Below are 13180 nucleotides of genomic sequence, written 5' to 3'. Positions count from 1 at the left end.
CGCTTAAATGGCAGTGAACACAGAGTAGCACTGTAGAGCAGTTATAATTTATATACCAGGTATGGAAACATCAAACCTACACCCATAATGTAATGTGATTACAGCTCCTATTCATAAACCAAGTCTCAGAAAATAACTTACAAGCCTTGTAATAATACAATACTGTATGAGCGATGGCTGTACTGTACCACTATGTGGCGTGAACGCTGAGCCCGCAGGAAACAGTTATGATTCCTGTTCATAAATCCAACATTCATTAGGAGGTGGTTAGGGCTAAATGGGGGACTATTTCTACTTTCTCTATAGACCTAAGATACTGTACATTCACTAGAGGACAGACAACGTTGTTTTCCATGGCTGAATAGCTATGCTTGCTACTTCCGTGCTGTGTCTCAATTTATGTCATTAAATGTCAGTTGACTTTTCTAGTTCAAACTGAATCTAAGCAAGGAGGGGGATGGGAGGAGAGGATGGAGAACAATTCTGTGCATTAATAGTACTGAACCAACAGATATCATGTGCCCTAGGAACTATTTAAAGATGTATAATAAATTAAATACCATTTGGTATCTTTTGTAGTTGAAATAATAATAACAGTATTTAGATCATTTACAAAGCAGCTTTACAAAAAATCTATTAAACGATAAGTAAATCGGGCTAAAAGAACAAGAGGATTAAACGGCTACTAAAGGTGCAATAATAATAAAAAGCACAAATGAGAACATCATAGGGAAAATGAAAAAGGCAAATAAACAACTTTACAAAAATAATAAGTAACCCTTACCAAGCGGCCCATAGGGCAGGAGCTTATCTCCTGTTTCTGTAGTTTGATGTACAAGTACACCCCCAGGACATGACACTAATATGTCGCAGGGACTTACCCCCAATCCAGCCCTTGATGCTGAGTGCCAAGCTCGGTATTGGGTCCCATTTTTACAGTCTTTGGTATATGACTCGGCCGAGGAATCGAACCTCGATCTCCCAATCTTAGGGCGGACACTCTAACCACAAAGCCACTGACCTGGCAAGTTTAAAAAGATGAAAATGAGATTTAAAAGAAGATAGTGAGGGAGCAAGTCTAACTTCATCAAGTTATTCCATATCTCTTTCAGTTCACCTTTGTCTCTGCAGCCTTGTCCATGGAATGGAGTGCCCTCCCAGAAGATCTTAAGGTTAATAGGGGGGTAGACATATAACTAGGAGACAGCCCAGAACACACTTAAAAAGTTCAATAGAAGATAGAAGTTTAAAATAAATACACAACTTCATTGGGGGCCAGTGTGGAGAAGCCATGGTAATAATAAAGCTTGGATTAGCATTTTAAGACAACACTAGCAGAGGGCTGAATAAGTATAATAGCAACAGAGAATCTAAGGCTTGGATACAATCACAAATGAAGCCTGAATAGTAAGATAGAGTCAACTGCACTGTGTGCTACCCTGTCGTTGAGTATCGGTGTAAGGGAAGTAACAATTTCTCTCATGACTGATAGATGGATCCTATGAGGAGAAATGTGATCAAGGTAATACTAGATGACTGATGGCTCACAGTAGCAGTGATTACTGTCAGTGTGTACACATATAGGCTCATGCAGCCAGGAGTGTTTGGCTGGTGAGTTAATCAATAACCATTACACCACCACCACTGCAGGTCTGGAGTTTGCTCCACAGAGACAACACATAAGGGAGATGTTGCAGGCACTCAGGACTGATTATTTTACCGTTAGATGTTAGTGCTTATAGGCTGTAATACATTAAAAAAAGAAAATCATCATCTTATTGTGTCAGTGCATAAGGGCAAACAAGTCCTGTGTTGCTTTTTCCAACACAATTGTAAAATATCCTCATGATATTTAATAGAACAGGCCATTTCATTGGGTATACACCTCGTTACAGCAAGGCTCCCGTCACACCAGTGAAAATGTGTAAACAATGTGGGTTTAAGAAGGGGGGTGCAGAAATTACACCTCTCCTGCTCAGTTGATTTCTTGACGGTTTCCATGGATACGCAGGAGGAGCCTGTTCAATTGTAAAGCTATGAGGCTGATACTTCTCAATGAGCTAAACTGTGTGTGCGTGCATGTGTGACTGTATGTGTGCATGCGTGTGTGCGTGTGCGTGTGCGTGTGTGTGTGTGTGTGGTAACCAATCTGGATAAATAATCATGCTCTCAAGGGCTGTGCAACGGAAATGCAAACATATTCACAAATATGCAAAGCGATGTTGTAAGTAACTGAGGAAACTAGAGCAAGTGATGTTGCTCCCATTTTTTAAACTGGATTAAGCAATTATCCACACCAGGGGCCACCATTATATTCGTGAGGCACTGTAATATTAACCCTTGGTAGACTATCACTAGCATGACCTTATTCCTGAGAGAGCATAAGATGACAAGGACATTTTCTAATGACTCTAATGTAACACCAATTGGCCAGCATACCATAGTATTCAGAATCATTGGGGTTTCCCAAGCCCCCAGAGCCACGGTAGAACAGTGAAGCGGCCGTCGCCTGGTGGTCAAATCTGAGAATGCAATACTTCCAAATTTAAAACGCCACTGCGCATGCTTCATGCATTATATTTATCCTATAAATCAAAATCATCTAAGCATATATAGCTTGCTACTTAGCAGCAAAAAAAAGTAAAGATATTTTAAAATATATTTTCGTGAACGGAAGTGCCAGCTTCCTCTCTCGGATTTCGGGAGGTGTAGTTCCGGACTCTACAGCATTCGGAGATTGTGGAATAGTAGTCTGGCTATGCGATACTACTTCAAACGCCAGTGAGCAACTTTCATTGAAATTAATTGGTGGGGTGGGGCAGTCCGCCCTCTAGATATATTATAACTCTATGGGGTTTCCACATCGTTTTACAATTAAGGAATGCCACAGTCAAGTGGAAAATGTCCTCCACGTTCAATGTCATTATTATTGTTAATACTGCACAGATAACAGTCAGCAAGCCTTTTCTCTTTTATATACAATACAATAGAGATGCAAAAAGGCGTGGGTGTGGATTATAACCTGGAGACAGGTGGTACACAATAGGGAATGCCGGGGTTTCTCAGAGTCACCTTGAAACCTGCGCCCTGGAGGCCGTCTGCATGGGTGGCAATACACCAAGCATGATAGGACTTTTTTTTTTTACCACGTCAGCAGCTTAGGGTCACTGTAGCCTGCGGGACTATTAAATAAAGGTGAGTTCCAGTTCCACCCCCATCATGTTTATTAGCAGTCCCATAGTGGTTGATGCACAGGTGCAGGGGCAGATTAATTTGGAGTAGGTGGATGTCACTGTTAGGAACGGTGCCCGTGAAAAATAATCCCTGTTCAGCCCTGACTTCATCAATGGTGTTATACTGTCTTTATTTTCACATCGCTCTCTACCTCCAAAATCCAACTCTCTACAAGAACAGTACAGTAAAATACAATTACAAACCCATTATTTTTGGCTATTTTAATAACCCATTGTATAGTCCCTTTCGGGCTTTCTCTCTTTCTCCTTTCTACTGTCCCTTTCTCCTTTACCCCCAATGACTTGAAGAGTTGTAGTTCCATCAGTATTTTTTAAAAGAAAACTAAAGAAGACACTAAAGAGCCACTCAACTGTCTGTGTAACCACTGGCATTTTAGCTCATGGTCTCCTCTTCTACGCAAATACTTATGTTTTCTATTTTTCATTGCATATGTAATTTTTAGCTGGCTTTGTGGGTGGGTGTGACGTAACATGTGTGTTCTTGTTTTAGTTTCTCATTGTGTGTTGTTCTGTTTTAATCGCGACCCGCCAAAGGGAGTGAACATGACGCATGGTGAGCTAGTAGATCTGCAATTTTTGGTGAATGTTCCCCCAAGACTAGGGATGCTGGAATTCAAGTGGTATGTGCAAAACATGGAAAACTAGTTCAAGAAAAAAGAAACAAGCTAAATCATGAAACATTTTAAGATAACCCAGTTCTGTATCACCCATTTTCACCTCTTTCTACTCTAATTTCTCCTCCTTTTCTGAAACCGGTCTTGTCCCCAATATAGTCTCCATAGTAAGAACGTGACCTGGCTGCCAGGCCCACAGAGCTGAGTCCAAATCCCACTGCATGTGCAGCAGTGATAAAGCTGCTCAAATCACACCAGAGGACTGACCTGGATTAATTTTCAATCTCTTTCTTGCTTGCTGTCTTTCTTTCACTCGTTCACATCTCGCTCGTTCTCGTTCTCGTTCTCTCTCTCTCTCTCTCTCTCTCTCTCTCTCTCTCTCTCTCTCTCTCTCTCTCTCTCTCTCTCTCTCTCTCTCTCTCTCTCTCTCTCTCTCTCTCTCTCTCTCTCTCTCTCTCTCTCTCTCTCTCTCTCTCTCTCTCTCTCTCTCTCTCTCTCTCTCTCTGTTTTCAATAAACTCAGGAGGGAGAATAAGCTGAATGATGGAAGTGTTAGGAGAGCTGCAAAAGTGAAGCAGAGTAAAAACTAGAAAAAGTGCTCCTCGGAGCACAAGTCTCCGCCAGGTCAGGTAGGTTATTGTGGCCTCCTGGTGGCGCTATAATATGCCAATGTGAAAAGGGTGCCATTTCTTCTTAGGCCTTGCACGACAATCAGACACTGCATTCATGATTTGAGGCATTTTGTTCCAAAAATGTGGTTTGCTAAATTAGACCTGCTGGTGGCGCTATAACAGGCCAATGTGAAAAGGGTGGCATTTCTTCCTCGGCCTAGTGGGAATGTGCGTGCAAAATTTCACGGAAATCGCACACTGTGTTCATGATTTGAGGAATTTTGTTCAAAAGGGACCTATCCTGCAACATTTGGAAGCCAATGTTAGCCAAGTAGGATGGAATATGACACATCCATCTTGATCACATGACTATAGAGATACTGTGTACCGATTTGCGTGATTTTTGGACAGAATCTGAAGGAGTAAGAGCAATTTTTTTTTTTTACAAAACTCAGCCTCCTGGTGGCGCTCTAAAAGGCATATGTGAAAAATGCCGGGCAAAGGTTTTTCCTTGGCCTCTAGGTAGTGTGCGTGCAAAGTTTCACACAGATCGGTGCAGTTATAGCTAAAAACGTAAATCGGCCTGTTATAGCGCCACCATGAGGCTGATGTGAACGTTTTGTGTCATTTTTTCCTGGGCCAAGTGGGAATCTCTGTGTTAAATTTCACGGAAATCGCATGCTGCGTTTATGATTTGAGGCATTTTGTTCAAAATGAACCAATCCTGCAAACTTTGGAAGCCAATTTTAGCCAATCATGATGGAATATGGAAAATCAGACAGATCTGTGTTGATCACATGGCTATAGAGATACTGTGTACCGATTCGCGTGTTTTTTGGACAAAATCTGTAGGAGTAATAGCAAAAAAAATTTTTTGCAAAAGTCGGCCTCATGGTGGCGCTATGACAGGCTGATCTGAAAAATGTGGGCCAGAGGTTCTGCTGTGGCATCCAGGGAGTGTGTGTGTGCAGTTTCACAGCGACCGGGCCAACGGTGGCGGAGATTAGCTGGTCACAGACAGAAGGACGGACACACACACACACACACGGACGGACGGACGGACGGACGGACAGGGGGCAAAACATACTCTCTCGCCATGCCTTTCGGCCTGGCGGAGACAATAATGGAAAGAGGAAGGGAGAAGAATGAAGGTAAATGGTGTATTTCCAGAACTGAAAGTACCAGCAGATAGCTGCCACCCGGAGTCCAGACAAACTATTCAACCCATGTGGCAATCGACTGGTAAACATAAACAAACTAGCCAACTTTGTCCAGCTGACATTACGCCTGCACTGCAAAATCCTCAGTGTTCCGTGTACATAATCACCTCAGTAAGTAGTCATAACTACAGATTACATGCGTATTACTTTAAATATCAAATATGTTCGAAAGATTGAAGTAATCCTGTCTGTATGCAAGTAATATTGGATGGTACAGTAGACGTAAGTCTATTTGCATACAGCAATTGTATATAAGCCTACTGTAAAAGCTTAGATAAAAAGCTTTTACAGTATACAAGTTAATATGCAATGTCTTTTAATTATTTTTCTTTCAACAGATGCAGTGGTAGTGCAGTCATTATATCATTTGTCTCATTTTGGAATTATATGGAATGGAATGTATTTGAAACTGTATTGCATTGTAATAATATTCCATATTATGTAAGCCTCTTTTCAGCTCATTTGCCTACTGACATAATATTGATACCAGTCCCACAATAATACATCACAGCACAATAACATAAACACTTTTTCCTTTGAAACATTCGATAATACCATATTGACTTAACTACTGTTCAAAGCAGTTCTACCCTCAGCAAAAACAAAGTTTTGAGAATCAGCACAATTCTTATTCAGCTCTTTCTCTCTCTAGGAGAGAAAAAGTGTCTTGGCTGCTTTGAGAATTCCTTGAAGACCAAGAACAAGGAAGTTTAGCTGCAGACAGACTGCTGATGAAAGCTTTTTGATAAACCTGTACCAAGCACAAGTGCCAAGTCTAGATAACAATCACGTCTATTACAAAAATTACTTACTTACTTTCTTTTTTCCACCATTTTTCCACCAATATTTTGTCCAAAAAAAAACATTTTTTTTTATTTGAGAATATAAAAAAATATATATAAATAGATTAACTGACTTTTTTTCCCTCACATGTTGCAACACAATGTGTTGATAATGACATGCCCAAAATAGGGCCACCAGCATGAAAGTTGTTTGGAAGGTTAACAATTGCTGAAACTGAAGTCATCAAAAATGTCACAGATAGACTTATATGGGACTGGGTCTGGCTCTAAATCTGTCAAAGAAACAATGATTTATCTTGAGTCTCTCTTACCCATTAGCCAGGTTGTCATCGTCATCCAACTGCAGACTCTTGCCTACAAGGTCGCTGTCACTCAGGTAACCAGACTTGAGGTCGACATCATCGCCATCCAATCCCTCAATGAGCTTGATGCAGGAAGTGCTGCTAAGACATCGCGCTGGCATCGTGTGGGCGGTATACTGCGAGTGCGAGCCCGTCTTACCGCCCTGGTATCCTCCTCCGGTGGAGGAAGGGGCGTCGCCTGCTTGAAGACGGGGACTGGACTGGCCGTGGCGCCAGGAAAGAGGCGAGGAGCGGTTGGACAGGCTGGACATGCTGCGAGCGTTGGTCTCGTCACTGTCGTAGCCGACGTTACTGCTGTCCAGACAGCTAGGGGCATGGGGAGGATGGTTTAGTTTATGTTTTTGGTTTTCCTCTTACAAGATGTTTTACATGCATATTTTCCCCTAACTGTTTCACCTTCACTTTTACTTCACCAGGCACATCAGGCCATCATGGGGGTTCTGGTTCGTGACGTCATACATGTAGCGGCATGAGCTTTGATTGGTCTACTTTTGAGGGGACATAGAGGTGTGGACTCAAGACTCGACTTGGACTCGAATAAAAGATGTGATGACTTTAGACTCGACCTGAGCCCCAATGTCTCGTGACTTGACACGACTTGAGCCCTTGAAAATGCTTGATACCTTCCCACAAGCCCAAATATTTAAAAAGTATGTTACTAAAAAAGTGTCCCACAAAACATTTAAAGGGATACTTCACTTTCACATAAAATAAACATTAAAAAAATATATTTAAAAAAAATGAAAGAAGTTATGGCAAAATAAAGGCCCCCTCACACATTAGTAGGACACTCTAATGCGTGAGGGGGCCATGAATTTTCCATTACTTTTTTCATTTATTTTTAATATATTTTTTAAATGTTTATTTTATGTGAAAGTGAAGTATCCCTTTAATTCAATTAATATCGAAATCCCATCAGCGACACCTAGTGTCATGGTGGTGCAGAATATCCCAGCATATTGAAACATGTTTCACCAATCCAAAAATGTTTGCAATATGCAAAACCTGTGGGTCGAAATTCACAGATGGAGACACAACAACTGCGAACTTTGTTCGACATTTGAAGTTACACAAATATAGGTAAGTCGATGCAGATATGAACATAGCTAGTGAGCTATGGTACAAAGGAATCAGCTTCTATGGCCAAGAGAGAGAGAGAGAGAGAGAGAGAGAGAGAGAGAGAGAGAGAGAGAGAGAGAGAGAGATTGAGAGACCTACAGTATACGTTACCAGAGAGAAAGAGGGAATGCTCAATTGCTCATGATTTGAATACATTTTTATTTTTTTGTAATTGAAATGGCATTGTGACTTGGACTTTAAACAAAATGTTTTGGATTTGGACTTGACTTAAGACTTGGCAGTCTCAACTTGAGACTTGACTTGGGACTTGCCTGTCTTGACTTAGTTGACTATAGGGACTTGACTCGGGACTTGAGAGCAAAGACTTGTGAGTTACTTGGGTCTTGAAAAACAATGACTTTGTCCCACCTCTACATATACTGTAGACAAAGACAAACTCTGTTCTAGACAGCTTAGCCTACAGCCACACCATAAATAAACATTACCGTATGTGCCAGGGTGACAGTCCCAGTGCCCCTGATATTATATTTTATGTGTGCTATGGCACAGATAGTGGAACATAAAGATAAACCATATATAAAGATAAACTGTTTTCTTTGTCAGCAAAATTTAGAGCCTCAATCTGTCAGTTTTATGTCCGTTGTCTCCTTGTACCTCTGTCCTGATGGAGAGAGGTAATGTGTCATCATTGACAACCTACCCAACACATTTCTCCATTGGAAGAGTATAGGGAGACCCCCTCCAGTTATATTGTATTAATATACTGTACTCTACTATACAGACTGGTTAACATAACATATAATTCATTCAAATAAGTCCCATATTTTAGCTTTAAAAATTAATCCATAGTGTCAACTAATAGCTGGTGACCCAGATACAGCAGTACAATCTCAAAACCTTCAGGGACTAAAGCTGGAAGGATGTCATTTCAGAACTCAAGGACAAGTAGGATACACTATAATAATCTTTGTGTTAAAGGGGCATCTTTCTCTTCCTTATTTCTTTCTCTCTCTGTACAGAATGTCTACAATAACCAATTGAAATGTTCATACCTCTTGAGATCTTTCTTTCACTACAATGTGGGTGAAAAACATACATTGATTTAGATTGCAAATGATAATGATCCTGTGCAGAGGGCTCAGCAAAGTATTCATTTTAAAGTATTTTACTTTAAGTGGGTCAGGTTCTGAAATGCCCTTGCAATGACTGGGAGCATCTTCCAGGTCTGGCGATTGCATAACCGAATGCACCAACCCACGCAAATAAATAATGCAATAGCTGCGACCATGAGTATTTTTATCCATTTGTGGATGGTGATTGGTATGGTTGGTGACTGTTGAAAGTAAATCTTTGACAATCTCACAATGCATTATACTTAAACTTGAACCACACTGTCCCTTTACGGTTTCTGACAGAGGACACCATTTCGAATTGTTGCTAAATTGTTAAATAAATACATTAAAATAAATAGTTTTACTTAAGAATTCATATAAATGCCTTGGCCAACTAAAGAAAGATTTTCCTAGACTGCAATATTCACCAGATGATTCACCTGACGACAAGAATTACTGAACATATGAAAACCCATCTTTCTCGTCTCTTCAACTGTGTCTTACAATTCCGTTAACGCATACAGTGGGGCAGCACATATAATCTAGCTATTGTCAGTATTAATCCATGTTTTTGTTTCCCACAGACTGTAAAAAATCCAAGTGTAAACTGAACAAGGTCAAATGAGTTAGCTCATGTCAAACGAAGATCCCATCAAGAACTTCAAAGCCATCCCCAGCAGAGATGAGCCATGCACATTATCGCTGGTTAGAGATAAGAGAAACCCAAAATGAAAGCTAGGGCATGAATACAGAATGAGTCTTGTCTTGAATGTCTTCTGTTGAGTCACTGCAATATCCACTTTGAGGTTACGAGCTTTAGAGTTATTTATTTATCTTAAATATTTCATCATGATACAGATGAGTTGATGTACTGGTGAATGGGGAAGAGAGTTCAAAGAACAAACACACTCGCTCCTTTTAGTGGCCTTTTTAGTTATTTGCTGCAACACTTCCAATGACTGCCTGGTCTCATATAAAAGCCTGCAGAGCTTAGGGCTCAGATGAATAAACGCCTGACACCCCTCCCCAAAAAGACTCAAAGGATTATTTATTTTCAAAGTGACATAATATAATATATTCATATCAATTCAGATCAATGTTAAATCTTTAATTAAAATATGAGATGTAGCTATCTTTTTTTGGTAAAAAACAAATGCATGGGCTACTATTAGAAGTTCTACAGTAAAATATTCAACTGTAACTGTATGGTCTCCTTGTGCAAATGTCCAAGGGAAGCTCAGAGGCTATTTAAATTATTTCAGTCAGATTGTACACACAACAGAAATGGGATGTTTGAGATAAAGGTGGACGCCAGATGTTAGCCATGTGGTAACTCTCCAAGCACACTTGACAATTGTTTACACATGATTGTGTTATGTATCAATCCAATTATTCATCCATTGTTTGTTCACTTTAGAGCAGGGGTGGATTACCCTTTGCTCGCTAAACTATGACATAATTCAGCTTGTGGTTTTTATTCCTTCGAATAACATAAGCACTAATCTGGTTCTCAGCAAATATTTACAAGACATGTAATAGTTATAAAAAAAAATACAGATATATTGTAGGTGTTCTGCATCTCACCTATGGCTGAGCTGGGATCCACGCAGACTGGACATCGTATCCTCCAGGTTCTGCCGGAGGTCAAGGACATTCTGCACTGTCCTCTTCCTCTGTGACTCCGGGTCTGTGGGTCAGTCATGCACAACAATAGATCATAAAACATTTAGGTCTTCAAGAAGAAAAATGCAGACATGTCCTCTCTCTCTCTCTCTTTCTCTCTCTCTCTCTCTCTCTCTCTCTCTCTCTCTGTACATGCACATGCGCATAAACATTGTGCATCTACAGTACGTGCATAAATGCATGTGTGTCTGTCAGCCTGCTTATTTGTTTCTGGTTTGAGGAGACAGGTGTCTGGCTGGCAGTAATTCACATCCGTACCATGTTCACAACAATAGGCAGACAAATTAGACTCCAATGCGCTGCTTCACTGTGGCATATAAATGAATCAATAAAATGCGAATCTTCCGGGTAGCGCAGCAGGGCTAAAGTTCCTGTTGACCACCGTGGAGACAGACTGGGGATCGAATCCCCCACTGTTCATCCGGCTTGGCTGGGTGTTCTAATAAACACAATTGGCCATGTTTGCAGACGGGAAGCCAGTTGAGAAGGGTCAGAGCCATTTAAGGGGAGTTGCGTCACCTCCGTTCCCTTCATCGGGCCAGTCTGAGGAGCCCAATGGTGACAAAACCCTGAACCGGAAGTCTTACGGAATGCACTCGAGTCTATGAGCGTTTGTCACTATTTCGAGTTAACATGAACCACGTGACCGGTGCTGTTTCCTGCCCCCGAGGTGACGCAACTCTCTAATACAAGGCTCTGGGAAGGGCGATCTCTGTCACTGCACTAACGACTCCTACAGGTTGGTCAGGGCGCCTGCTCTGCAGGGAGCAGAACTGGGAAAGATAGTTTGTTCCTCTGCATGTGCATAAAGAAGAAGGAGGTGGCGCGTATCAGAGGAAACACGTGCCCTCGCCAAGACCAGTATGGGGTCAGCATTGGGGACTACATTGGGGTTTGAATTGGCATAATGACTAAATTGGGAGAAAATGATTAACCCATTCAATCCGGGAACACATACTGTGTAATTTTAGATTTCTAGCTATAACCATTATTTTCCATTATCAGTGTTTCTCAAACTTTTTTCATGTCAAGGACCACCCAAAATGATATGTATTTGTCCACGGACCCCCCCCCCCCCCCCCCCGCCATCATCATCTCAAATTGTTTTGTTCCAGGGACCCCCAGAAGCAAAGATTTGAATCCAAAATGTATATAGTCTATATAGTATATATTCAAAGATTTGCACACATTTTCATGATTCTTTTTAAAAAATAGCCAAGAAATCAAAAAATGACACAGATGCGTTCCAAGATTGGATGGGTTAAGGGAAAAACGACAAAGACAAAATAAAAATGTGAGTCACACTGACTCACTAGGATCTAATTTGAAATGTTCCCCCCCTGCCACAGCTTATCAAGAAACACACCATGTCCGTTTCATATTTAGTCATCTGCAATCCTTATGTTTATGACAAGCTGAACCGTGCCCAAAAGGAAAGTGGGTTGTTTTGCTCTCATTTTTGCACCATGTTATAGGAACTTTAAAGTGCTGCATTAAAAAACACTACATCTACTATTGCACCTACAGTATGCAGTAATAGATATATGTACATGACATCTCTGCAAGGCAAAAGCAAAGCAGCAGCCCTCTGTATAGAGTACATACCGTAATGTATTTTTCAAAAAAAAAATACTATTCTACATATTACATTACAATACACATCTTATTGATTTTGCAATGGATCACTTTCAACCCGATAGAACACTGCTGAGTATGTAGTTTGTAACACAATTGCCAATGATACAATCCAAGAACAGGGAGTGGTCTTGGACAGAGCATGCATCTACATCTGTTTTGAAGATTAATGCTGTTATAATCTTTTCTCTTACATTTCTTTCGAAAAACCTCACATCGTCTTCTCCTCCCTGAATTCTAACTCTATCTTCTCCTACATCTTTCTCATCCCATTAATGCTTTCCGAAATATCTTCCTTTCTGAATGTCTTTTCTTCATTCTGTCATAGATGATTGTTGATGGCCTTGCAGGAATATGCCTTTGCGTGTGCATACACAGCACCACAGCGCTGATGCTTGCACTCCATATCTTGTGCACTTGGAAGTCGCTCTGGATTAGAGCTTCATGCAGTTTAAGCCTGGAATATGAGGTGAAAATAAAGGGGACTGTGCTGTGACTGACAGTTCTTGTTGCACTGCATTGCAGTGATGTGAATGACACAGATAGTGAAAGAACCCTTTCACAATACTGAAGCAGACCTGAAAGGGGATAGGCCTGAGAATAATGATGTACTGTAGGATTCTTCTTCTGTGATGCCGTGGTAGAGATGAAATTGGTTCTAAAATACATGTAAAATATCAATGAACACATGCAGTGTAACTTCCTATATAGATCTATTAAGAGGACTATTCACTGTAAACTTGTTAAGGCACCGTGGAAGCTTTCTTCCTGAGTTTATGGTCTGATCAATATCTAGTCTGCTATACC

At 40.8% G+C, this 13180-nt stretch overlaps 1 protein-coding gene across 6 annotated transcripts in view; it reads right to left on the bottom strand.

Annotated features, from left to right (window-relative positions):
- nav1b (neuron navigator 1b) overlaps positions 1–13180 on the bottom strand; it is a 94502-nt gene that overhangs the window by 42852 nt on the left and 38470 nt on the right. For 5 of the 6 annotated variants that reach the window (XM_080424677.1, XM_080424676.1, XM_080424680.1 and 2 more), the window contains exons 5-6: positions 10640–10742; positions 6813–7169 (exon numbers count right to left, since the gene is read on the bottom strand). In XM_080424677.1, the coding sequence (XP_080280803.1) occupies positions 6813–7169; positions 10640–10742 (460 nt within the window). The remainder of the gene's footprint in view (positions 1–6812; positions 7170–10639; positions 10743–13180) is intronic. The other variant, XM_080424681.1, reaches the window with a different exon arrangement.

The sequence above is a fragment of the Gymnoscopelus braueri genome (genome assembly GCF_963280865.1).
Source record: "Gymnoscopelus braueri genome assembly, chromosome: 3".
Lineage (NCBI taxonomy): Eukaryota > Metazoa > Chordata > Actinopteri > Myctophiformes > Myctophidae > Gymnoscopelus > Gymnoscopelus braueri.
Note: the sequence above shows the minus strand (reverse complement) of the source record. Positions and strands in the feature narration are given on the sequence as shown.